The sequence below is a fragment of the Varanus komodoensis genome, unplaced genomic scaffold (genome assembly GCF_004798865.1).
Source record: "Varanus komodoensis strain SLA01 unplaced genomic scaffold, ASM479886v1 scaffold20_3, whole genome shotgun sequence".
In the NCBI taxonomy this organism is placed as follows: Eukaryota; Metazoa; Chordata; class Lepidosauria; order Squamata; family Varanidae; genus Varanus; species Varanus komodoensis.
The window spans coordinates 834,334-856,180 of NW_025335588.1; the positions used below are offsets into that span (position 1 = coordinate 834,334).

At 65.9% G+C, this 21,847-nt stretch overlaps 2 protein-coding genes across 4 annotated transcripts in view; both read left to right on the top strand.

Moving 5' to 3' along the window:
- Positions 1 to 5,281, top strand: part of TLCD2 (TLC domain containing 2) — a 16,215-nt gene extending 10,934 nt beyond the window's left edge. For all 3 annotated transcript variants that reach the window (XM_044430604.1, XM_044430602.1, XM_044430603.1), the window contains 3 exons: positions 15 to 97; positions 1,846 to 1,928; positions 3,758 to 5,281. In XM_044430604.1, coding sequence (XP_044286539.1) covers positions 34 to 97; positions 1,846 to 1,928; positions 3,758 to 4,126 — 516 coding nt within the window. In that variant the 5' untranslated portion in view covers positions 15 to 33 and the 3' untranslated portion in view covers positions 4,127 to 5,281. The remainder of the gene's footprint in view (positions 1 to 14; positions 98 to 1,845; positions 1,929 to 3,757) is intronic.
- Positions 5,282 to 6,055: 774 nt separating this feature from the next.
- Positions 6,056 to 21,773, top strand: PRPF8 (pre-mRNA processing factor 8). The gene is made up of 43 exons (XM_044430567.1): positions 6,056 to 6,073; positions 6,425 to 6,539; positions 6,677 to 6,845; positions 7,123 to 7,287; positions 7,384 to 7,602; positions 7,737 to 7,949; positions 8,346 to 8,471; positions 8,578 to 8,683; positions 8,915 to 9,105; positions 9,384 to 9,503; positions 9,768 to 9,957; positions 10,183 to 10,302; positions 10,397 to 10,531; positions 10,605 to 10,734; positions 11,482 to 11,678; positions 11,776 to 11,982; positions 12,074 to 12,237; positions 12,371 to 12,497; positions 12,598 to 12,790; positions 13,132 to 13,319; positions 13,411 to 13,649; positions 13,933 to 14,079; positions 14,175 to 14,385; positions 14,569 to 14,685; positions 14,793 to 15,040; positions 15,130 to 15,309; positions 15,431 to 15,566; positions 15,700 to 15,869; positions 15,984 to 16,113; positions 16,259 to 16,405; positions 16,572 to 16,732; positions 16,811 to 17,002; positions 17,458 to 17,695; positions 17,823 to 17,951; positions 18,058 to 18,171; positions 18,317 to 18,490; positions 18,627 to 18,820; positions 18,921 to 19,160; positions 19,248 to 19,389; positions 19,943 to 20,083; positions 20,356 to 20,495; positions 20,689 to 20,891; positions 21,451 to 21,773. Exons 2-43 carry the CDS (start codon positions 6,440 to 6,442, stop codon positions 21,603 to 21,605), a joined length of 7,008 nt encoding a protein of 2,335 aa, XP_044286502.1. The 5' UTR covers positions 6,056 to 6,073; positions 6,425 to 6,439; the 3' UTR covers positions 21,606 to 21,773.
- Positions 21,774 to 21,847: the final 74 nt, after the last annotated feature.

Sequence of the window (21,847 nt, forward strand, 5' to 3'; positions counted from 1 at the left end):
CTCTCTCGCCGCAGGTTCTGCCTCCACCCGCAGATGGCCGAGGACCTGCTGGACGCGCACCCGCTCGCCGCGCACCGCCTGCTCGGCGTCTCGGTCGGTGAGTGGAGGCGCAGGCGCCGGGCAGGGGGGCGCGCTGCACGTGCCCGGAGGCACAGGACCCGTCGCTGGCGCTTTCGGGGATGACCCCGGGTGGCTGAGCGCTGCGGAGGAGAGCCTGCGGGGGCGGGGGCGGGGGCGGGGGCGGGCCAGGCCTGCGGGCCACTTTCTGGCCACGGGGACGGAGGGGCTTGGGTGGCACAGCCCAGGGTGGGCAGGGTGCTGTCCAGGGGGCTCCTCCCCCCCCCTTTGGAGGGGTGCTTGGGCCCGGCCCCCTGGCAGCCCCCACTCGGGACCCCAGGGGAGTCCCGCTCGGCCCCAGTCGGGGAGCGGCCGGTGTCAGGCTGTGGGCGCGTGACGCCGAGGCAGATGAGGCAGACAATCGCGCCCTTTCAGACAGACCCTGCTGCGGCAGCAGTTCCTGCCCGGCGGTGCCCGCCTCTCGCCTCCCACACCCGGCCGCTCCCGCAGGAGGCACGCGCACAGGCAGCCGGCACGGGGCCAAGGCCTGGAGGGGCTCCTCTGCCTGCAGAGCCACCTGCGGGGCCCCCCCACGATGGGAGCTGCAGGGCAGCCTGGCCCTGGTGACCTCCCCACTGGGGGGGGGGGCTGCAGCTGAGCCACCCCCAGGACTCCTGAGCCAGGGGATGTGTGGGGCAGCTGCTTCGTTTTGCCGGTGGATCAGGGGGGCTGCGCGGTCCTCTTTCCCACACTCCCATTCAAGTCCCGTGTGTCCGAAGACCCGGTGGGCAGGGGCTCGGGCCGTCCAAGCGGACATCCGCCTGCTCTTCGGGTGCCTGCGTGGCTCCCGCGGAAGGAGCTGACTCAGGCGAGCGGCTGTCATGGGTGGCAACACCCTTCGGCCTGAGGCCCCAGACAGGGACGCTCCTCAAAGCTCCGTGGAGCCGGGTAGGGGCAAAGTCCTTCAGATGAGACCTGATGCCACTGGGCCCATCAGGCCAACGGAGGGAGCCCCGGCTGTCTCCCTGGCCCGCCACCAGCCGGGCATGGTAGCCCCGTGCCTCCCCAGGGGGAATGGGTGGCACATGGCGGCCCCCACCGGCCCACAGGCTGCCGTGAGGCTCCACGATGCGGGCCGAAGAGGGCACAGTCCGGGATGGTGGCCGTTCTGGAGTCTGGCCTCCAGTGGGTTGTTCTCCAAAAGACTCTGCTGGGGATGGGGACACCCTTCCAGCGCTTGCAGTAGAGCGACGGACACGAAGGGCCCCGAGACGCGGCCCCGGCCCATTCGCACTCGGGCATCTCTGGCCCCGCCACTGCCCTTTCCTTTGAAGTAGGGGGCAGTGCAGGGGGCTGTTTGTCCGCCTCAGAGACGCCTCCAAAGGCAGACGGGAGTGGGGCGGGCTCGGGGGGGCTCCTTCTCTTGGTGCTTGGCGCCGGATCACGGGTCAGTCTCGCTCCCTCCACTGCTGCTCCCACGAGAAAAGGCCCCGGCGACAGTCCTGCTCAGAGGAGCCCCAGCACACCCGAGGCAGCGGGGGAAATCCTGCTCCCTCTTTCTATGCACCTGGTTTTGCCCTCGGCTCTTGGGGCCTTCCTTCCCCATTGGAAAGCAGGCCGCGAGCCCTTGGCCGCAGGACGGGGGAGGGTTTGGAAGCCAGAAACCAGGACGGAAGTGCCCGTGGCTTCGCTTGTGCTTCCATGACCGCGCGGTCTGCCTGGCCATCGTGTGCCGGGGAGGCGGGCCTGCTCGGGGCATCTCCATTCATTTCTTCTGCTCCTCCGCAGGGTACTTCCTGCAGGACTTCCTGGACATGGTGTGTCACCAGAAGCTCCGTCAATGCTGGGAACTGCTCTTCCATCACTCTGTGGTAAGCGCCGCCAGCCGCCCAAGGCAGAGGAAACACAGAAGCAGAGCGAGTTGGAAGGGGTCTCCAGGGCCATCTAGTCTGACCCCTGGCTCCAGCCAGCTGCGCTCATGACGTGCTTGCCAGGTGCATGTCCAGCCTGACCTTGAACGCCTCACCGGTGGAGCTGTGGAAGGGAGCCTTTGGGGTGCACATCTCCAGTGCCCCACAGTTGCTGCTGGGGGTAATCCTGACCCGGCGGGCCAGCAGTCCCCCAGGAGTGGGGCTGTGCGGCATCCCTTCTCCCTGCCCCTCGCTTGCGGGACGCTGCTTGGCCACCCTGTGCTCCCCTTGGGGAAGGCTCGCAGGAGTTTCTGCCCCCGGCAGCTGAGAGCATTGGGCACCACAGCCCCCTCTCTGGGGCGGGGGCCAAGCAAGCGCAGTGCCCGGGCAGGTGGCGCCTCCTCGGCGAGCGGCTAAGCCTGTCCAGGTGCTGCCTCCTCCTCTGGCTGCTTTCAGAGAGGGCTTTGCGGCTTACACAGAGCAGGCCTGATGCAGGCCTCTTCTGAGCCACTTGGCCGCGCTCCAAGAACAGCCTCCGGCACGAGCCCTGCCCCTCTGGGCTCGGCCCCCTCCCCAGTGGCCAGCTGAAGGCCTGCCCGGGGGGCAGTTACACAACACACGCCAGGTGGGTCACCCTGGCCCCCGGTGCTGGATGCCTGCCCGCGAGCAGGCGGGCTGCCTGGCCTCATCCCCTCCCACGTTCCAGGGGCAGCGGCCTGAAGGAGATCAAGCCTCCCTCCTCGTGGGTGGGGGCAGCAGGACCGCGAGGGGGCAACCCGTGGCACACACGCAGGGGCAGCGGCTGGGGAGAATGGGTGGCAGGAAGCTGCTGATCCCCCGTTAGAAGGAGCCAGTAAAGTGGCGATGAAAACAAGGGTGCCTCTATCCATGTGCAAATCACTGCCTCAGTGCTGAGGGTGGAGAGGCGGCTACCCCTACCAGCCCAGTGTGGATTGGGGGCAGTGCCCCAGCGATGGCCAAGCCCACCCCCCAGACAGGCCCCTCCCCAGGGAGTCCGGGCTTCCCCATTCCTGCCACGCCGGCTCTCCATCCCCTCCCAGGGATGGGTCAAAAGGCCACGGGGATAAGACATTAATCCAGGCAGGACAGAGTTTAATCCCGGGGCCAGCTAATCCCATTACTGTCTGGCCGACAGCCTGTGGAGCCGGCTGCCCCACGGCCCCTCCCCAGTGCCTCCCCCAGCCCCCCCTTAAGGGAGAAGGGCTCGGTGGGCCGCCCTCCTCCCTTCGGCCTTCTCAGCGCCAGTGCTGCTCCCCACAGGGACCCCAAGGAGCCCGCAAGCTGCAGGTCGCCGCTCGGCCCTGGCCCTTTCGTGGCCGCCGCCTCGGCTCCTGCTTCCGCTCCCAGGAGGAGAGGCGCCCCTCGTCCAGCGCCTGTGCCCTGCTTGCAGCTCTTAGAAAGCAACATAGGAAAACAGGTATCGCTTTAAATACCGGCTAAGTCTTGTCTGGAGCCGTTAAGAGCGCCCGCTTAGCCAGTCTCCTTGTGGATTCAACCGTTTCCCCGCATCCAGAAGCCTTCATTATACAAGAGCAGGGCCGAATCCGGGACAGGGCCTGCTGAAGGAAGAGAGAAGAGCCCACCAGGGGGAGGGCTGGCTGGCAGGTAGAAGGGGCAGGTCTCCAGGTGAGGCTCCGAGCCCCTTGGCTCCCTCCCTGCCCTCTCCGGTTCAGAGGACGAGAAGGGAGCCTCCCGCCTGAGCCGCTGCCCTGGCAGAAGGCTGGTGGCCCCGCTGCCCAGTAAGAGCAACCCCCCCCCCCGGTCTCCAGGTGATCGCCTGCTTCGGCTTTGCATTCCTGGTCCACCGATACGTGGGCTTCGCCATGGTGGCGCTGCTGGTGGAGATCAACTCTATTTTCCTGCACCTGCGAACGATCCTGCGGATGGCCGGCCTGGCGAACACCCCCTCCTACCGCCTCACCAGCCTCCTGAACCTGGGCACCTACGTGGTGTTCCGCATCATGACGCTGGCCTGGATGATGCGCTGGCTGCTGCTCAACCGCGAGAGCATCCCGCCCGGGTCCTATGCGCTGAGCATGCTGGGCATGGCCATCATGACCCCCATGAACGTGGTCCTTTTCTTCCGGCTGCTCCGCAGCGACCTGCTCGCATCCAGCTGGCATGAGAAGGAGACGTAGCGGCGCTGGGCTCGTCCGTGGGGCAGCTGCAGGCTCCGTGGGGCGAGTGGGGAGAGGCCGGGCAGAGGAGGGGCGCTCATGACCCTCCTTCTGGGCTGCAGCTGCCCTGGAGCACCCGTGGCTGGCGATGGAAAGGCAGTGGCTGCCTCAAGGCCGACTTTCCAGAGAACCTGGCAGCCCAGCAGCGCCTTCTGGGTGCTGGAACGACACCCAGAGCCGCCGAGGACGGCCCTGCAGAGGCTGGCGCAGAGGGGAGGCCCAGGGCTTGGGGCCCGGTGCGATGCCTCACCCCACGAAAGAGGCCCTGCTTGCGGCACGGGCTGCCACGGCTGGGGGCAGGGGAGCGTCCCAGTGGCAGGAGCACCCAGGCCAGCTGCCTCCCACTCTTCTGGGCTGGCCATGGCTGGACGGTGCCTTAGGTCCTGGGTGGGAAGGCTGGGGAGATCGTCATGGAGGGGCAGGGAGCCAGGATCCCACTCCCGCCCTGTGTGCTGCTGGCCTGTTCTCCCCCTTCCCCCCTCCCTCCCGGCCATGGAGCTGTCAAGGGGCAAAGGACACCTCCTGCACCTAGGCAGTGCCCGGCTGTGTTCAGAAGCAGCAGCACTGCCCACCGCCGTCCCGCTGGCTGTGCAGACTAGTCTGAGCCGTTCAACTCCAGTTCACAGCCTCACGGCTCTGACGCTGAGCGGCAGTACCCTAAATCCACTAGGATCCAAGCCGCTCCGAGGCCCGGCCAGGTCACCACAGCAGCACGAAGGGAAAATACGTGTGGAGAATTTCTCTGCTTTTGTAACGAAGTTGTGCTTACGCAAAGTAACTACATAAAAAGCCAAGTGAGTGCCCTGCTTGGAAGTGCTGTGGCAAAGAAGGCCTCTGCAGGGGAGATGGGAAGGGGGCTCTGCGATCTCGCAGGTGGGGCCGTATCCCCCTTCTCCTTCCAAACTCACGGGGTCAGCGTAGCACTGCATGACTTGGGCATACAAAATTCGGAAGTGAATGTGGTACGCAGCAATCAACGTACTTTTCTGCACAGACATGCCTGGGTCCCTGTGAAGCGGGTGCCAGGCCCCGGAGAAAACGCACCTCTACACAAAAGCGACGGTGTGGTAATATATGTATATATATTAATAAAGAATTGAACCAGACTTCACAAAAGTTGAGCTCCAAGAACTCTGTTGGGCTGCAGGTTAAATTTGGGTGCAGGGAAGATAAACGGGACTGATGAGGGGTCCCTCTGCATGCATAGCGTGGCCCTGGCTTTGAAAGAACATCAAGATGCTAGTCCTCTGGTTCTGAAGGGCAGGAAGCCAGATTGCAGCTGGACGCTGATTTTTAGAGCAGCAGAGCAACGGGACCAACGAGCCGGGGAGGCGGGGGCTCCCCGACACGGGAGGCATTCAAGAGGCAGCGGGGCAGCTCCGCGCCGGGGATGCTTGAACCTGCAGTCCTGCATCGAGCAGGGGGCGTTCGGGTGTGACTACATAACTCATTCACCAGAGGCAGTAGAACTCTTGTTGGGTGGCAGCTGCTGTCGTACCTCAAGGTGTGGGACTACAGCTCACATCATCCCTAGCCAGCGTGCCCTCCTGCGGGTGTTGGACTACACCTCCCGTAGACGCCGCTGGCGAAACCAACGAGCTGCTGCTAAGTCCTCCCAGGCTGCGCAGCGAGGCGGAAACCAATAACTTCCGGCCCGGAGGCACTGACTTCCGGCACCGCTTATTCGCTGCGAGCCGCGCCACTCCCGGGGCGCCGGCGCTGATTGGCTCAGGCGCCGCGGTCCCCGCCCTGCCGGCCACATCCGCTTCTGGCGTGCGAGGCTGCGACGTTCGCGCGGCGGCGGCGGCGGCGGCCATTAGCGGACTTGCGCGTTGCCGAGGCGGCGCTGCGAGCTCGGCCGGCGCGGAGCGAGCAGCGGGGCGGCCTCGCCCGGGGGGGAGCCGGGAGGTGAGCCGGGCGGGCGGGGCGGCGCTGGGTCTCCACCTCGTCGTTTCCGCCGCGGCGGAGCAGGAGCGGCGCCTTCGCTGTGCTCGCATCTGCCCATAGGATCGCGCGCCGGAGCGCGGGGCCGCCTGAGGGGAGGCGGCGCCGGCCAGACGCGGGGGCCGCTGCAGGGTTGCCTCGCGCGACGCGCGCGCGGGGGCTTAGGCGCGGCCTCGGAGGGGTCCAGCCCCCCGGTCCTGATCCGCACGTGCGCCTTTGTGCGGGGTGGGGGTGGCGGCGCAGTCGCCCCGCGCAGGAGCGGGAGGCCTCGCTTGCGTGGGCTCACCCGGCTTGGCCCGTGCGCTTCATTCGCAGCCTTGACGTCTCAGCATGGCAGCCGTCTTTCCCTTCCGCGGGCCCTGCCCTCCGATGCCCGCTCCCTTGGCTCCGTTGCCTGACTATATGTCTGAAGAGAAGCTGCAGGAGAAAGGTGCGGTGGGAGTGGCTGGGCGGGAATGGCAGGCCCTTGGGCCGTCCTTCCCCTGTTGCAGCTCCGGCTCCGGAGAGCTAGCGGGGGGGGGGGGTGAGAGAGGTGATCTACATGGGTGACCCTCTGTACCATTTCAGCCCGCAAGTGGCAGCAGCTGCAGGCCAAGCGCTATGCCGAGAAGAGGAAATTCGGCTTTGTGGATGCCCAGAAGGAGGACATGCCTCCTGAGCACGTGAGGAAAATAATTCGGGACCACGGGGACATGACCAACAGGAAGTTCCGTCATGACAAGCGGGTCTATTTGGGGTGAGAAGTAGAGCATGCAGTTTTGGGTAATCTGGAAAGTGTGGGGCAGGGGGTACCTGTGGTGTGTTGGGAAGCAGCCTGGTGTTTGTGAGGCCAGAAGGCCCTGATCGTTTTTCTGGTGGCCCTTGATGTCCGAGGGCTGCATGTGCTTGCCGGGACCAACACTGATTTTGCTACTTGACCAGCATCGCTGCCTGCCCTGTAGCTGCTGCGCCTTGCTGGGGTGTCTGGCCAGGCCTGCAGAATCCGTTGCTACAGGGTCCCCACTCTGCTCCAGGGCCCTGAAGTACATGCCGCACGCGGTCTTGAAGCTGCTGGAGAACATGCCGATGCCGTGGGAACAGATCCGCGACGTGCCTGTCCTGTACCACATCACTGGGGCCATCTCCTTTGTGAACGAGATCCCGTGGGTGATTGAGCCGGTGTACATCGCCCAGTGGGGGTAAGTGAGCTCTGGCAGATGCTGGAGCTGCTGTGGTGGTCCGTCCAAGGGGCCTCGGGTGGGCCTGGGTCTGACTCCCGCTGCGCTCGGCTCCAGGTCCATGTGGATCATGATGCGGCGGGAGAAGAGGGATCGGCGGCACTTCAAGCGCATGCGCTTCCCACCCTTCGATGACGAGGAGCCGCCCCTTGACTACGCCGACAACATCCTGGATGTGGAGCCCTTGGAGGCCATCCAGCTGGAGCTGGACCCCGAGGAGGATGCCCCTGTTCTGGACTGGTTCTACGACCACCAGCCTCTGAAAGACAACCGCAAGTGAGCGCAGCCACTCTACCCCCTCCACCCTTGGGCTCGCAGGCTGCGAGGGAGCTTGTGGGCGGCAGCCTGTTGGTGCCTGCGGAGGCCGCCCACCAAGACTCTCAGTCCGTGTGCCCTCCTCCGCTTTGCAGGTATGTTAACGGCTCCACCTACCAGCGCTGGCAGTTCACCCTGCCAATGATGTCCACGCTGTACCGCCTGGCCAACCAGCTGCTCACAGACCTCGTGGACGACAACTACTTCTACCTGTTCGACCTGAAGGCCTTCTTCACCTCCAAGGCTCTCAACATGGCCATCCCAGGGGGGCCCAAGTTTGAGCCGCTGGTCCGAGACATCAACTTGCAGTGAGTGCGGTGTGGTGGTCCCCAGGGCATGAGCAGGGGCTGGCGCTGCTCTTGGCAGGGCTGGGGCGAGCCAGGCCTCTCTGAGGGCTCCCGGGCTCCTTCTGTGGGTGCCTTTGAAGTCCGAGAGGGGCTGCATGAAAGCAGTGGTACCTCCCCCTTCTGCACCAGAAAATAAGTGCATCCCAAGGGCCAGTCCTGCCCCGCTTCCTTTGCCTTTGACTTCACGTGCCGCAGCCAGCGTGTGGGCAGACGTTGCGTGGCCTCCCTGCGCTGTGGCGTGTCTCCTGTGGGAGAAGGCACGAGGCGGGTGCTTCAAGGGTGCTCCCACCTGGGCCGTCCGCAGAGCCCCGTCCTGCCCCTTGGCTGATTGCCGCTTCCTTCCTCGGGTTTAAATAGGGACGAGGACTGGAACGAGTTCAACGACATCAATAAAATCATCATCCGGCAGCCCATCAGGACCGAGTACAAGATTGCCTTCCCCTACCTGTACAACAACCTGCCCCACCACGTCCACCTCACCTGGTGAGATCCTGGGGGGTCGGGGGGAGAAACGGGAGTGAGGGCCACTGGGATAGAGGTGAGGGGCGGGGGAGAGGAAACGCTGCTTGATGCCTGGTCCTCTCTGCAGGTATCACACCCCGAATGTGGTCTTCATCAAGACCGAGGATCCGGACCTGCCAGCCTTCTACTTCGATCCGCTCATCAATCCCATTTCGCACAGGCACTCTGTCAAGGTGGGACCATTTGCTGAAGGGCCCACGAATGCGTAGGCTTGCTTGCTCTTAGGAATCTTTGATTCTGTCCTTTGCTGCTTACGGCCTTCCAAGGCAACTCGGCCGTGAAATCTGAGAAAAAATGGCAGACGATGGATTTTGTGAGCATGTGGGTTGTCCTTTCTAAATTGCCCCCCCCCCCCCCCCCGCCCCGGCTGAGGAGGTCTTACTGGCAATGTGTGCTCCTTCCAGAGCCAGGAGCCGCTCCCGGATGACGACGAGGAGTTTGAGCTGCCGGAGTTCGTGGAGCCCTTCCTCAAGGACACGCCGCTGTACACAGACAACACTGCCAACGGCATCGCGCTGCTCTGGGCGCCGCGGCCCTTCAACCTGCGCTCGGGGCGCACCCGCCGGGCTCTCGACATCCCCCTCGTCAAGAACTGGTAACCGGCTGTGGTGGAGGGTGGGAGGCTGGGGGCGGGATGGAGTGCAGAGCCGGCGGAGCCCTGCTGGAGTTGGCCTGCACCCTTCTTGGCTCGTTTCTGCTCCTCACGGTGGTGGAAGGGCCCCTGCGCTGGGATGGGTGTTGGGACATCCGCGGGATCTCTGACAGCCACGCTGCTTCGCACCGAGCACCGGCACCCTCTTCTGAGTGCCGCCGGCACCCCCTTCTGAGTGCCGCCTGCCCTCACGAGTGCCGCTGCTGTCCCTCGGCTCCCAGGTACAGAGAGCACTGCCCCGCCGGGCAGCCGGTCAAGGTGCGGGTCTCCTACCAGAAGCTGCTCAAGTACTACGTCTTAAACGCTCTCAAGCACAGGCCCCCCAAGGCCCAGAAGAAGAGGTGAGACCCCTTCGGCGGGCCCAGGGCTTAGTGGGAGGGAGCCCCTGTGCGGCACGCAGAATGCCCCCCTTCAGGTCCTGGGTCTGCAGCTTAAAAGGGTCAGAAAGCAGGCGGTGGGGTTGGGGCAGGGAGGCCGCCCACTGTCCGGGAACCTGCAGGGGAGCAGCCAGTAGGGCCAAGCGGGACGGAGAGAGTCCTGCCAGGCAGCAGCTTCCACTCCCCCGGGCTCACCCGTGGCTGCCTTGCCTCCCGCCGTCGCCCCAGGTACCTCTTCCGCTCCTTCAAGGCCACCAAGTTCTTCCAGTCCACCAAGCTGGACTGGGTGGAGGTGGGCCTGCAGGTGTGCCGGCAGGGCTACAACATGCTGAACCTGCTCATACACCGCAAGAACCTCAATTACCTGCACCTGGACTACAACTTCAACCTGAAGCCCGTCAAGACCCTCACCACAAAGGTGCCTGCGCCCCCTCCCTCGGAGGGGCCCTGCCAACCCCAGGGTGTTGGTGCCTGGGTGGTGGGCGGACTGCCCCCGCCCCGCTGCTGCCCGTCGGCGGAGCACCGGGCTGGAAGGAAGGGAGGGAGGGGTGCCCCCTGCTTTGGGGAGCCTGGCTGCCCGCCTGGCTGTCCCCGCCCCACTTGCCTCCTGCCCATCGTCCCCTCCTCTGCTCCCTCCTCGCAGGAAAGGAAGAAGTCGCGCTTCGGCAACGCGTTCCACTTGTGCCGGGAGGTGCTGCGCCTGACCAAGCTGGTGGTGGACAGCCACGTCCAGTACCGGCTGGGGAACGTGGATGCCTTCCAGGTGCGTGCCTCTGGGGAGACGTGGCGGGGCCTTGCTCAGCAGGGCCGTGCCGCATCCCTGACCCTCTGGCCCCCCTCGTCTCTCCCTCTCCCAGCTGTCGGACGGACTTCAGTACATCTTCGCCCACGTGGGGCAGCTCACCGGGATGTACCGGTACAAGTACAAGCTGATGAGGCAGATCCGGATGTGCAAAGACCTGAAGCACCTCATCTACTACCGCTTCAACACGGTGTGTGCAGCGAGCCGCCGGGGCGGGGGGCCAAGGGGGGCGCCGGCGGCTGACCCGCTCTTTCTCTCCCCAGGGGCCGGTGGGCAAGGGCCCCGGCTGTGGCTTCTGGGCACCGGGCTGGCGTGTGTGGCTGTTCTTCATGCGGGGCATCACGCCGCTGCTGGAGCGCTGGCTGGGCAACCTCCTGGCCCGGCAGTTCGAAGGTGCGTGTGCGGAGGGGGCGCTCCGGCTGCCTGCTGGCTGCGATGAGCCGCCCCTCCTGGGCCGTGGGAAGGGGCAGCTGGCGAGGGCAGTGGGTGTGGGGAGCTTCCTGCTGGGTGGGCTGCCTCGGAGTTCTGTGGCTGCTCCGTTGCATTCCAGCTTCTCTTGTGTAGCTTCTGCAAATATATGATTGCTTGTTTGAGGTGGTTTGTTGCGGGGTGGCAATAGCATCAGTGACCAGAGACAACTGAACATGTCGGGTGGTGTGGAAATGCAATAAATGAGTCGGTAGGATTGCAAAAAGACAATAGCGCGATTAGGGCTAAACTGCTAAAATAGGCATTCTAAATGAACATAGTCAAAACCAATGGATTGTTTTTCTGCGTTGTTCTAAAGAAAGAATTCCTGAAAGATGCCGGGACCCCCAGAGTCCCCGTGGGTCTCCCTGGCGAGGGTGGGCTGCAGTCCTGGCTCTGCCCCCGGAAAGGCCCTGCTCGGCTGGCCCTGGCCAGCGTCGGTCTGGCCCAGCAGTGCCTTGCAGGCCCACATCCCTGGGGAACTCGCTCCCATAGACAAGCCCCTCGTGCAGGCAGGCACCAGGCGCTGCTCGGAGAGGAGGGAGCCTTTGGAGCCTGCCTGAATTGCCAGACGAGCCTGTGGCACTTTGGGAGCCGACCTCTTGCCCCACAGAGAGCGCCTAGCACAATTTCTCCCCTCCCTCCCTCCCTCCCTCCGTCCTGCCTGCCCAGGTCGCCATTCCAAGGGTGTGGCCAAGACGGTCACCAAGCAGCGGGTGGAGTCTCACTTCGACCTGGAGCTGCGGGCCGCCGTGATGCACGACATTCTGGACATGATGCCCGAGGGCATCAAGCAGAACAAGGCGCGGACCATCCTGCAGCACCTGAGCGAGGCCTGGCGCTGCTGGAAGGCCAACATCCCCTGGAAGGCAAGTGCCCCGACCCGGCCCGCCCGGCCCCTGGCTGCGCTGGCGCTGGCTGGCGGGATGCTCACCGGCAGCCTCTCCCTCCGCTTCCTGCCGCCAGGTGCCGGGGCTGCCGACACCCATCGAGAACATGATCCTGCGGTACGTGAAGGCGAAGGCCGACTGGTGGACCAACACGGCCCACTACAACCGGGAGCGCATCCGCCGGGGCGCCACGGTGGACAAGACGGTCTGCAAGAAGAACCTGGGCCGCCTGACCCGCCTGTACCTGAAGGCCGAGCAGGAGCGGCAGCACAACTACCTGAAGGTGCGGTGGTGGGGCCGGCCCGGGGTGGCGCATGGGCCCCGAGCGGCTCTGGCAGGCACACGCCATGCTCTCGCTCGTGTCTCGCCCGCAGGACGGCCCGTACATCACCGCTGAGGAGGCCGTGGCGGTCTACACCACCACCGTGCACTGGCTGGAGAGCCGGCGTTTCTCGCCCATCCCGTTCCCGCCGCTCTCCTACAAGCACGACACCAAGCTGCTGATCTTGGCCCTGGAGAGGCTGAAGGAGGCCTACAGGTAGCCCAGGGGGAGGGCTCCGTCGGGGGGCGGGGGTGCCGCGTGCAGCTCTCCCGGGCGGCTTGGCGCGCCTCCCCCTTCGGGGCTCGCAGAGCTGCCCCACCGCAGCTCGCCCGTCTGTGTTTCCTCGCAGCGTGAAGTCCCGCCTGAACCAGTCCCAGCGGGAGGAGCTGGGCCTGATCGAGCAGGCCTACGACAACCCGCACGAGGCCTTGTCCCGCATCAAGCGACACCTGCTCACCCAGCGGGCCTTCAAGGAGGTGAGTTGGGGCCCCGAGGGGCCTGGGGCGCTCCTGCGGCAGGCGCCCTTGCCCTCCGCGGACAGCCAGGTGAGCCGGCTCTGCCTTCTCCCCTGGCCAGGTGGGCATTGAGTTCATGGACCTCTACAGCCACCTGGTGCCCGTGTACGACGTGGAGCCGCTGGAGAAGATCACAGACGCCTACCTGGACCAGTACCTGTGGTACGAGGCAGACAAGCGGCGGCTCTTCCCGCCCTGGATTAAGCCGGCCGACACGGAGCCCCCTCCCCTGCTGGTGTACAAGTGGTGCCAGGGTGAGTTGGGGGCTTCCAGGTTCTTGGTGGGGGGCCCTAATTGTGGGAGCAGCCATGCCTTCGGACTCGGCGGCTGAGCTGGGCAGCCTGCCCCCAGCCCACGGAGAAGGCCCCAGCTGAGTCCCCAGCGGGCTGGGAGGGGCGCCTGGGGCCTGAGAGCTAATGCTGCCAGCCTGTTCGGGCACTGCTGGCCCAGAGGAACCCAGGATGGCTCCGTGAGGGGCCACGGCCTCTGTTCTCGTGGGGGGTGAAGGAAGGCGGGGCGGAAGATGGGATGCGCCGGCCGTTCCTCGGTCTCCAGGCCCGCCCTGAGCGCCTGCCCCCTCCGGGGTCACCCGCAGGCATCAACAACCTGCAGGACGTGTGGGAGACCAGCGAGGGGGAGTGCAATGTCATGCTGGAGTCGCGCTTCGAGAAGATGTACGAGAAGATTGACCTGACGCTGCTCAACCGGCTGCTGCGCCTCATCGTCGACCACAACATTGCGGACTACATGACGGCCAAGAACAACGTGGTCATCAACTACAAGGTACCCCCCGGCCGAGCCCTCCTGTGGGGTGCGCCGGCAGGCCCAGTGGCCGCGGCCCCCCGCTGACGCGCCTCCCCTTCGCCCGCTGCAGGACATGAACCACACCAACTCCTACGGGATCATCCGTGGGCTGCAGTTCGCCTCCTTCATTGTCCAGTACTACGGCCTGGTGATGGACCTGCTGGTCCTGGGCCTGCACCGCGCCAGCGAGATGGCCGGCCCCCCGCAGATGCCGAACGACTTCCTCAGCTTCCAGGACATTGCCACCGAGGTGGCCCACCCCATCCGGCTCTTCTGCCGCTACATCGACCGCATCCACATCTTCTTCAGGTGCGGAGCGCTGGGGGCCGGGAGCCACCCAGAGGCCGCACTGGGGACTCCCATCGCGTTGGGGGCGGTTCGAGGGTCCCGCGGCTTCTCGGGGGTGCCCCACCACTAAGGCATTTCCCATAGAGTGTTTCCCCTCCCAGGGTCCCCCAGTTGCCTCCCGTTTTCGCTGGTCATGCCCCCTGAAATGGCTGCGAGGCCCAGCCCTGACGGCTGCCTGGTCCCGCTTGGGATGGCGCTCTGGTGGTCCCAGAAATGCCCTTTGCTCCCTCCTCAACGGCTGCAGGTTCACGGCCGATGAAGCGAGGGACCTGATCCAGCGCTACCTCACCGAGCACCCCGACCCCAACAACGAGAACATCGTGGGCTACAACAACAAGAAGTGCTGGCCACGCGACGCCCGGATGCGGCTCATGAAGCACGACGTAAACCTGTGAGTGCCGGAGGAGGGGGCACGGGGCACGGGGCTGGGCTGGTGGGGGGCCAGGGCGGCGGACTGACGGACGGGCCTCCCTCTCCCCCCGGCAGCGGCCGCGCCGTCTTCTGGGACATCAAGAACCGCCTGCCCCGCTCGGTCACCACCGTGCAGTGGGAGAACAGCTTCGTGTCGGTGTACAGCAAGGACAACCCCAACCTGCTCTTCAACATGTGCGGCTTCGAGTGCCGCATCCTGCCCAAGTGCCGCACGAGCTACGAGGAGTTCACCCACAAGGACGGCGTGTGGAACCTGCAGAACGAGGTGGGGGCGCGTCCCGCCCCGTGAAAGCCCCAGCGCACCCGGGGGCCGGGCACCCCGAGAGTGTCAGAACGTGCTGGTCTGGGCCAGACCGCCCCCCGAGGCCCACCCGCGGGTCATGCTCCGGAAGGGGCCAAAACCGGCTGCCCGGAGCGCGGGGCTGATCTCTCCGCCCTCCCCACGCAGGTGACCAAGGAGCGCACGGCCCAGTGCTTCCTGCGGGTGGACGACGAGTCCATGCAGCGCTTCCACAACCGGGTCCGGCAGATCCTGATGGCCTCGGGCTCCACCACCTTCACCAAGGTAAGCCAGACCAGGGGCCGGAGCGGGCCCCTGGGTCCCCTCAGAGGGGCCGGGCCACCGCCGAGCAGCATGGCTGCCACGTCCTGCTCTCCCTCTCCCACCCGCAGATCGTGAACAAGTGGAACACGGCCCTGATCGGGCTGATGACCTACTTCCGCGAGGCTGTGGTGAACACGCAGGAGCTGCTGGACCTGCTGGTCAAGTGCGAGAACAAGATCCAGACCCGCATCAAGATCGGCCTGAACTCCAAGATGCCCAGCCGCTTCCCGCCGGTGGTCTTCTACACCCCCAAGGAGCTCGGGGGGCTGGGCATGCTCTCCATGGGCCACGTCCTCATCCCCCAGTCCGACCTCAGGTGAGGCGCCGCCCGCGGGCCGGGGGGTCACAGCCCTCCCGTCGCTTCCCCTCCCCTGACCCGCCTCCTCCTCCTCTCCCCCCCCACAGGTGGTCCAAGCAGACCGACGTGGGCATCACCCACTTCCGCTCGGGGATGAGCCACGAGGAGGACCAGCTGATCCCCAACTTGTACCGCTACATCCAGCCCTGGGAGAGCGAGTTCATCGACTCGCAGCGCGTGTGGGCCGAGTACGCGCTGAAGAGGCAGGAGGCGATCGCGCAGAACAGGTGTGTCTCGGGGGGCGGGGAGCCGGGCCTGGCAGGACCCCACGTCTCGGGCTGGCGGCAGAGTCGCCCTCCCGGCAGCCCTGCCCAGCTGCTAGCCAAGCCTCTGCCCTTCCCCGCCCAGGCGCCTGACCCTGGAGGACCTGGAGGACTCCTGGGACCGGGGCATCCCCCGCATCAACACCCTCTTCCAGAAGGACCGGCACACCCTGGCCTACGACAAGGGCTGGCGGGTCAGGACGGACTTCAAGCAGTATCAGGTAGGCGCCTGCGCGTCCCCGGCTGGACTGGCGGCTGCGCAGGCCACGAGGCCTCCCTGGCCCCCTCGGGGGATCTGCGGGGCCCCTCCCCGCCCAGCAGGGCTGCAGCCCACTTCCCTCTCCTCCTTCCCAGGTCCTGAAGCAGAACCCCTTCTGGTGGACGCACCAGCGGCACGACGGGAAGCTCTGGAACCTGAACAACTACCGCACGGACATGATCCAGGCGCTCGGTGGCGTGGAGGGCATCCTGGAGCACACGCTCTTCAAGGGCACCTACTTCCCCACCTGGGAGGGGCTCTTTTGGTACGGACCCCGTGGCCTGTGGCTCCTGCCTGGCAGAGACGGGGGTGGGGGGTGACTGGCCAGCCGGCCGGCCGGCAGCGCCAGCCCTGACCCGGACGTGCCCCTTTGACGCAGGGAAAAGGCCAGCGGCTTTGAGGAATCCATGAAGTGGAAGAAGCTGACCAACGCCCAGCGCTCCGGCCTCAACCAGATCCCCAACCGGCGGTTCACCCTCTGGTGGTCCCCCACCATCAACAGGGCCAACGTGAGTGCGGAGCCCCGGCCGGCTCCCCCTCGCCCGGGGCGTCTCGGCGCCCTTGCTCCATGGCTGCTCTCCTTCCCCTTGGGGGTTCCCGGTGCCGGGGGGCCTCCGGCACGCGCTCATTCCTCCCTCCGCCCTCCCTGCCCAGGTGTACGTGGGCTTCCAGGTGCAGCTGGACCTGACAGGCATCTTCATGCACGGCAAGATCCCCACCCTGAAGATCTCGCTCATCCAGATCTTCCGGGCCCACCTGTGGCAGAAGATCCACGAGAGCATCGTCATGGACTTGTGCCAGGTACGTGCGGGCAGGGCAGGAGCATGGCCAGCTGCCCCAGGCCTTGGGCCTGCCTCTGGCCGGCGGGCCCATCCAGCACTGCCGTGCCCGCGGTGGGGGGCGCTGCTGGCAGCCCGGCTCTCCCCCAGCCGTGCCGTGCCGTGCCAGAGGCTCCTTCTCCCTGCAGGTGTTCGACCAGGAGCTGGACGCTCTGGAGATTGAGACGGTGCAGAAGGAGACGATCCACCCCCGGAAGTCGTACAAGATGAACTCCTCCTGCGCGGACATCCTTCTGTTTGCCTCGTACAAGTGGAACGTCTCCCGGCCCTCGCTGCTGGCCGACTCCAAGTAAGTCTCACTCAGCCGGGGCCCGGTGAGGTGGGGGGGGGCTGCCTCCGCCCCCACCAACCGCTCCCTCCTGCGCAGGGACGTGATGGACAGCACCACCACCCAGAAGTACTGGATCGACATCCAGCTGCGCTGGGGCGACTACGACTCGCACGACATCGAGCGCTACGCCCGGGCCAAGTTCCTGGACTACACGACGGACAACATGAGCATCTACCCCTCGCCCACCGGCGTCCTCATCGCCATCGACCTGGCCTACAACCTGCACAGGTGAGCGCCGAGGACACATGGCCGGGGTGGGGCGGGGGCCTGCCCCCCCTTCCCCGGCTTCCGGAGGCGGACTGGTGCCAACACCCCCCTCTGAGCAGGGCCTGTGCGGCAGGTGGGGCCTCCCGTCCGATGTGGAGCTTTCACATACATTGCCTCCCAATTATGGACAGTGCCCCCCCCCCCCCGCAAGAGCTGCAGGCCTGGTGACGGCACGGAGGGACGCACCCCTTGACTGAGAGAGATTTAATAATCGACACTGGCGGTTGTTAATGTTTCTGCCACTATGCTTGTATTGTGTTGAGGTGTGTCGCTTTCACAGCTGTGCAGGGCCTTTAGCAGGGAGAGGAGAGAAATTAATGAAGCCATAACGAAGTGTGGGGTGGGGTCCAGCTATTGGGTGCCGGGGCTGGCTTGCCTCCCCGGGCTCTGAGACGTTTCTGTGCCCCCCCGCCCAGCGCCTACGGGAACTGGTTCCCTGGGAGCAAGCCCCTGATCCAGCAGGCCATGGCCAAGATCATGAAGGCGAACCCGGCCCTGTACGTGCTGCGCGAGCGGATCCGCAAGGGGCTACAGCTCTACTCCTCGGAGCCCACCGAGCCCTACCTGTCCTCGCAGAACTACGGGGAGCTGTTCTCCAACCAGATCATCTGGTTCGTGGACGACACCAACGTGTACAGGGTCACCATCCACAAGGTGAGGGCCTGGCCTGGCGTGGCGTGGCGTGGGCGGGGCTTCGGCGGGCTCGCTCCGCCCCCTCCATCCCAAGCGCCCTTGGCCGGCGGGGTGGAAGTGCTGCTCAGGCCGCCGATTTCTCTCCTAGACCTTCGAAGGGAACTTGACCACCAAGCCCATCAATGGGGCCATCTTCATCTTCAACCCCCGGACTGGGCAGCTCTTCCTGAAGATCATCCACACCTCGGTGTGGGCAGGGCAGAAGCGCCTGGGGCAGGTAAGGGGCTGGGGCCAGGAGTGGGCGCTTGAGTGGCCGGCCGGCCAGCCAGCCAGCCAGCCAGCCAGCCGGCCGGCTCACTGGGGCCCCCTGCTCTCCCCCGCAGCTGGCCAAGTGGAAGACGGCCGAGGAGGTGGCAGCCTTGATCCGGTCGCTGCCTGTGGAGGAGCAGCCGAAGCAGATCATCGTCACGCGGAAGGGCATGCTGGACCCCCTGGAGGTGGGCAGGGCCGGGTGGCCGTTCCCCAGCGAGGGGTGGCGGGTGGCAGGCCCTGCGCGGGCGCCTCCTCTGGGCTGCTGGGCCAGCAGGGGAGCCGGGCGCCCTGAGGCCTCCGCCATTCCTGAGCCGCCGGCCTCCCCCGCAGGTGCACTTGCTGGATTTCCCCAACATTGTGATCAAAGGCTCCGAGCTGCAGCTGCCCTTCCAGGCCTGCCTGAAGGTGGAGAAGTTTGGGGACCTCATCCTGAAGGCCACCGAGCCCCAGATGGTACTCTTCAACTTGTACGACGACTGGCTGAAGACGATCTCCTCCTACACGGTGAGGCTGGGGGGACGTGGCGGAGGTTCTGCCGGTGCAGCGCCCCGGCAGACACAGTCCCTCTGGGCAGCGGCCCACGGGTCCCCCGAAGCGGGGCGTCTTGGTGGCGTGCTCAGTGCCCTCCCGCGACTTGCAGGCCTTCTCCCGCCTCATCCTCATCCTCCGGGCCCTGCATGTGAACAACGACCGGGCCAAGGTCATCCTGAAGCCGGACAAGACCACCATCACGGAGCCGCACCACATCTGGCCCACCCTGACGGACGAGGAGTGGATCAAGGTGGAGGTGCAGCTGAAGGACCTCATCCTGGCCGACTACGGCAAGAAGAACAAGTGAGTGGCCGGGGCGGGACGGGGGGCGGGGGGTCCTCGTGCCTGCCTGGGCGATGCCGCTCCCGGCCGCACGCCTTCCCGTCTCCCTCTCCCCCGCCAGCGTGAACGTGGCTTCCCTGACGCAGTCCGAGATCCGCGACATCATCCTGGGCATGGAGATCTCGGCCCCCTCGCAGCAGCGGCAGCAGATCGCCGAGATCGAGAAGCAGACCAAGGAGCAGTCGCAGCTGACGGCCACCCAGACGCGGACGGTGAACAAGCACGGTGACGAGATCATCACCTCCACCACCAGCAACTACGAGACGCAGACCTTCTCCTCAAAGACGGAGTGGCGGGTCAGGTGAGCCTCGGCCCGCGTGGCCCAGGGGGCGGCCCCGGCCGCTCGGAGCCCCGCCCCCTGACCCCCTGCTGCCCCTCCCCCCCACAGGGCCATCTCCGCCGCCAACCTCCACCTGCGGACGAACCACATCTACGTCTCGTCCGACGACATCAAGGAGACCGGCTACACCTACATCCTCCCCAAGAACGTGCTGAAGAAGTTCATCTGCATCTCGGACCTGCGCGCCCAGGTGCCCCCCTGCCCCAGAGGGACGGGGCAAGCTTTGGCTCCCCACGGGCACCGGCGCCTCGCCCCCGCCCCGCTCCCCGCCGACCCCCTCGGCTCACCTGCCGCCGCTGCCCCAAGCACGGGCCGCCAGCGTTCCCGTTGCGGGGCGATTATTCCTGGGGAGACCAACTGGGGGAGAGCACACAGTCGACCCCCAAAGTGGGCAGAACAAGGACCACAAGCCCGCACTGCGGAAACGGTCATTACGGCGTGGCCGCAGCCTTGCCAGAAATTGGCACCATTCCCAAGCAAACGTGTTCTTGGTAGCAACTGAGGATCGAAAAGGTCTCCGATACTTTTTGTGCCTCTGTCCTGCCCCTCCCACCCTTTGGGCTTTTGGGGACGCTGCGTTCGGCCGAGCCCTTTGGTCAGTCTTGCTCACTCCTTGGCCTTCTCCAATTGCGCGGGATTTCCCGGATGCGCCCCAAAGGCCCCCTCATTTCAGACTTGGTGTAAAGCTCTTTGTTGGGGGGGTCCTCATGCCCACACGTGCCTGGGTTTCCTCTCCACCCCAGATTGCCGGTTACCTGTACGGAGTGAGCCCCCCGGACAACCCGCAGGTGAAGGAGATCCGGTGCATCGTGATGGTGCCGCAGTGGGGCACCCACCAGACCGTTCACCTCCCTGGGCAGCTGCCGCAGCACGAGTACCTCAAGGTTGGTCTTGGGGGCACCCTGAGCATGGCGTTTGGGGCGGGGCAGGTGTCCCTTTGTTCTGGGCAGAGGAATCGGGCCGCTCTTTCGCGGAAGGACCACGCAGCCCCCAGACTCCGCTCTCGCTGCCCCCTTTGCGGGGGACGTCACTCCCCTCTTGGCCACACACTGCTCAGTCGCTGCCGCCGCCGCCGCCACCCTGGGCTTGGTGGCGCCCTCGAGGCCCTTCGGAAGAGCCGCCCACCACCGACTCTGCTTTTTGACCCCTCCTGTAGGAGATGGAGCCCCTGGGGTGGATCCACACCCAGCCGAACGAGTCTCCCCAGCTCTCCCCGCAGGACGTCACCACCCACGCCAAAGTCATGGCCGAGAACCCCTCCTGGGACGGGGAGAAGACCATCATCATCACCTGCAGGTCAGTGCGCTGGAGCGGGAGCGGGGCCTGGCAGTCCCGCGGGCGCCGAGCTCTGAGCCGCCAGGCCAGGCCAGGCCAGGCCAGGCCAGGCCAGGCCAGGCCAGGCCAGGCCAGGGCGCGAGAGGGTGGCCTCATGCCTGGGGACCCGCGCCTCCCTCACCGAGCCTCAGCCCAGTCCCTTTCCACCGAGCAGTTTCACCCCGGGCTCCTGCACCTTGACGGCCTACAAGCTGACCCCCAGCGGCTACGAGTGGGGCCGGCAGAACACGGACAAGGGCAACAACCCCAAGGGCTACCTGCCCTCCCACTACGAGAGGGTGCAGATGCTGCTCTCGGACCGCTTCCTGGGCTTCTTCATGGTGCCAGCCCAGAGCTCCTGGAACTACAACTTCATGGGTGAGTGGGGGTGAGCCGTGGGGGGGGGGCTCCTCACCCGGCCCAGGCAAGCCCCCTCCTCTCATCTTGGTCCGCCTGCCTCTGCATCCAGACAGAGCCAATCTAGTCACGCTTCCAGCGGTCCCCTTTAAGTCCCATTGATCCTGCTGGGTCTGCTTGGCAGTCTGACCCGGCCCCCTATTTTTCCTCCGGTCCGGCGCTCGTGGCGCTGAGGTGCTGTGTTCCCGACACGTTGTCCCGGGATGGGAGGGGTGAGGAAGGGGCCCGGAAAGCTGGCCTGTGCTGGCCTCCTTTGGTCCTGCCTTCGTGACCCACACTTCCCGTGGGGCAGGAAGCAGCCGCTTCACGGCTGAGAAGGTGGGTTTGGGGGTGAGGCTGGGCAGAGGAGGTCTCGGGGCGGTTTGCAGTGACTTTCCTAGATTCGGACAATCCAGGCACCCGTCCGGATTCTCCCCCCGGATCAGGTGGGGTCAGGCACTGTGGGCTTTCCCGAAGCACGCTGGGAGCCCGGTGCCGCTTTGGGGGGCGGCCGCGGTGACCCGCTTGTGTCGTGTTCCAGGCGTGCGCCACGACCCGAACATGAAGTACGAGCTGCAGCTGGCCAACCCCAAGGAGTTCTACCACGAGGTCCACCGCCCGTCCCACTTCCTCAACTTCGCCCTCCTCCAGGAAGGAGAGGTCTACTCGGCCGACCGCGAGGACCTCTATGCCTAGGGGCGTCTTGCCCGGAGCACCCCATAGCGCCCCCCATAGCCCTGCCCGCCCGTCGTTCGCCGTCTGTGTGGGGCCGCTCCGCCAGCCCGCGTGCGTTTGTGTGTATAGTTTCTGCCCGGACCGGAGCTGTTTGCGACCCTCGGATAATAAAGTTTTGTACAAAGTGGAGCTCTCTGTCCTGCTTTCCTGGGGGGCTGCGGGGCCGAACGCGCATTCCAGGCCGCTCGCCAGCAGGACCCCCG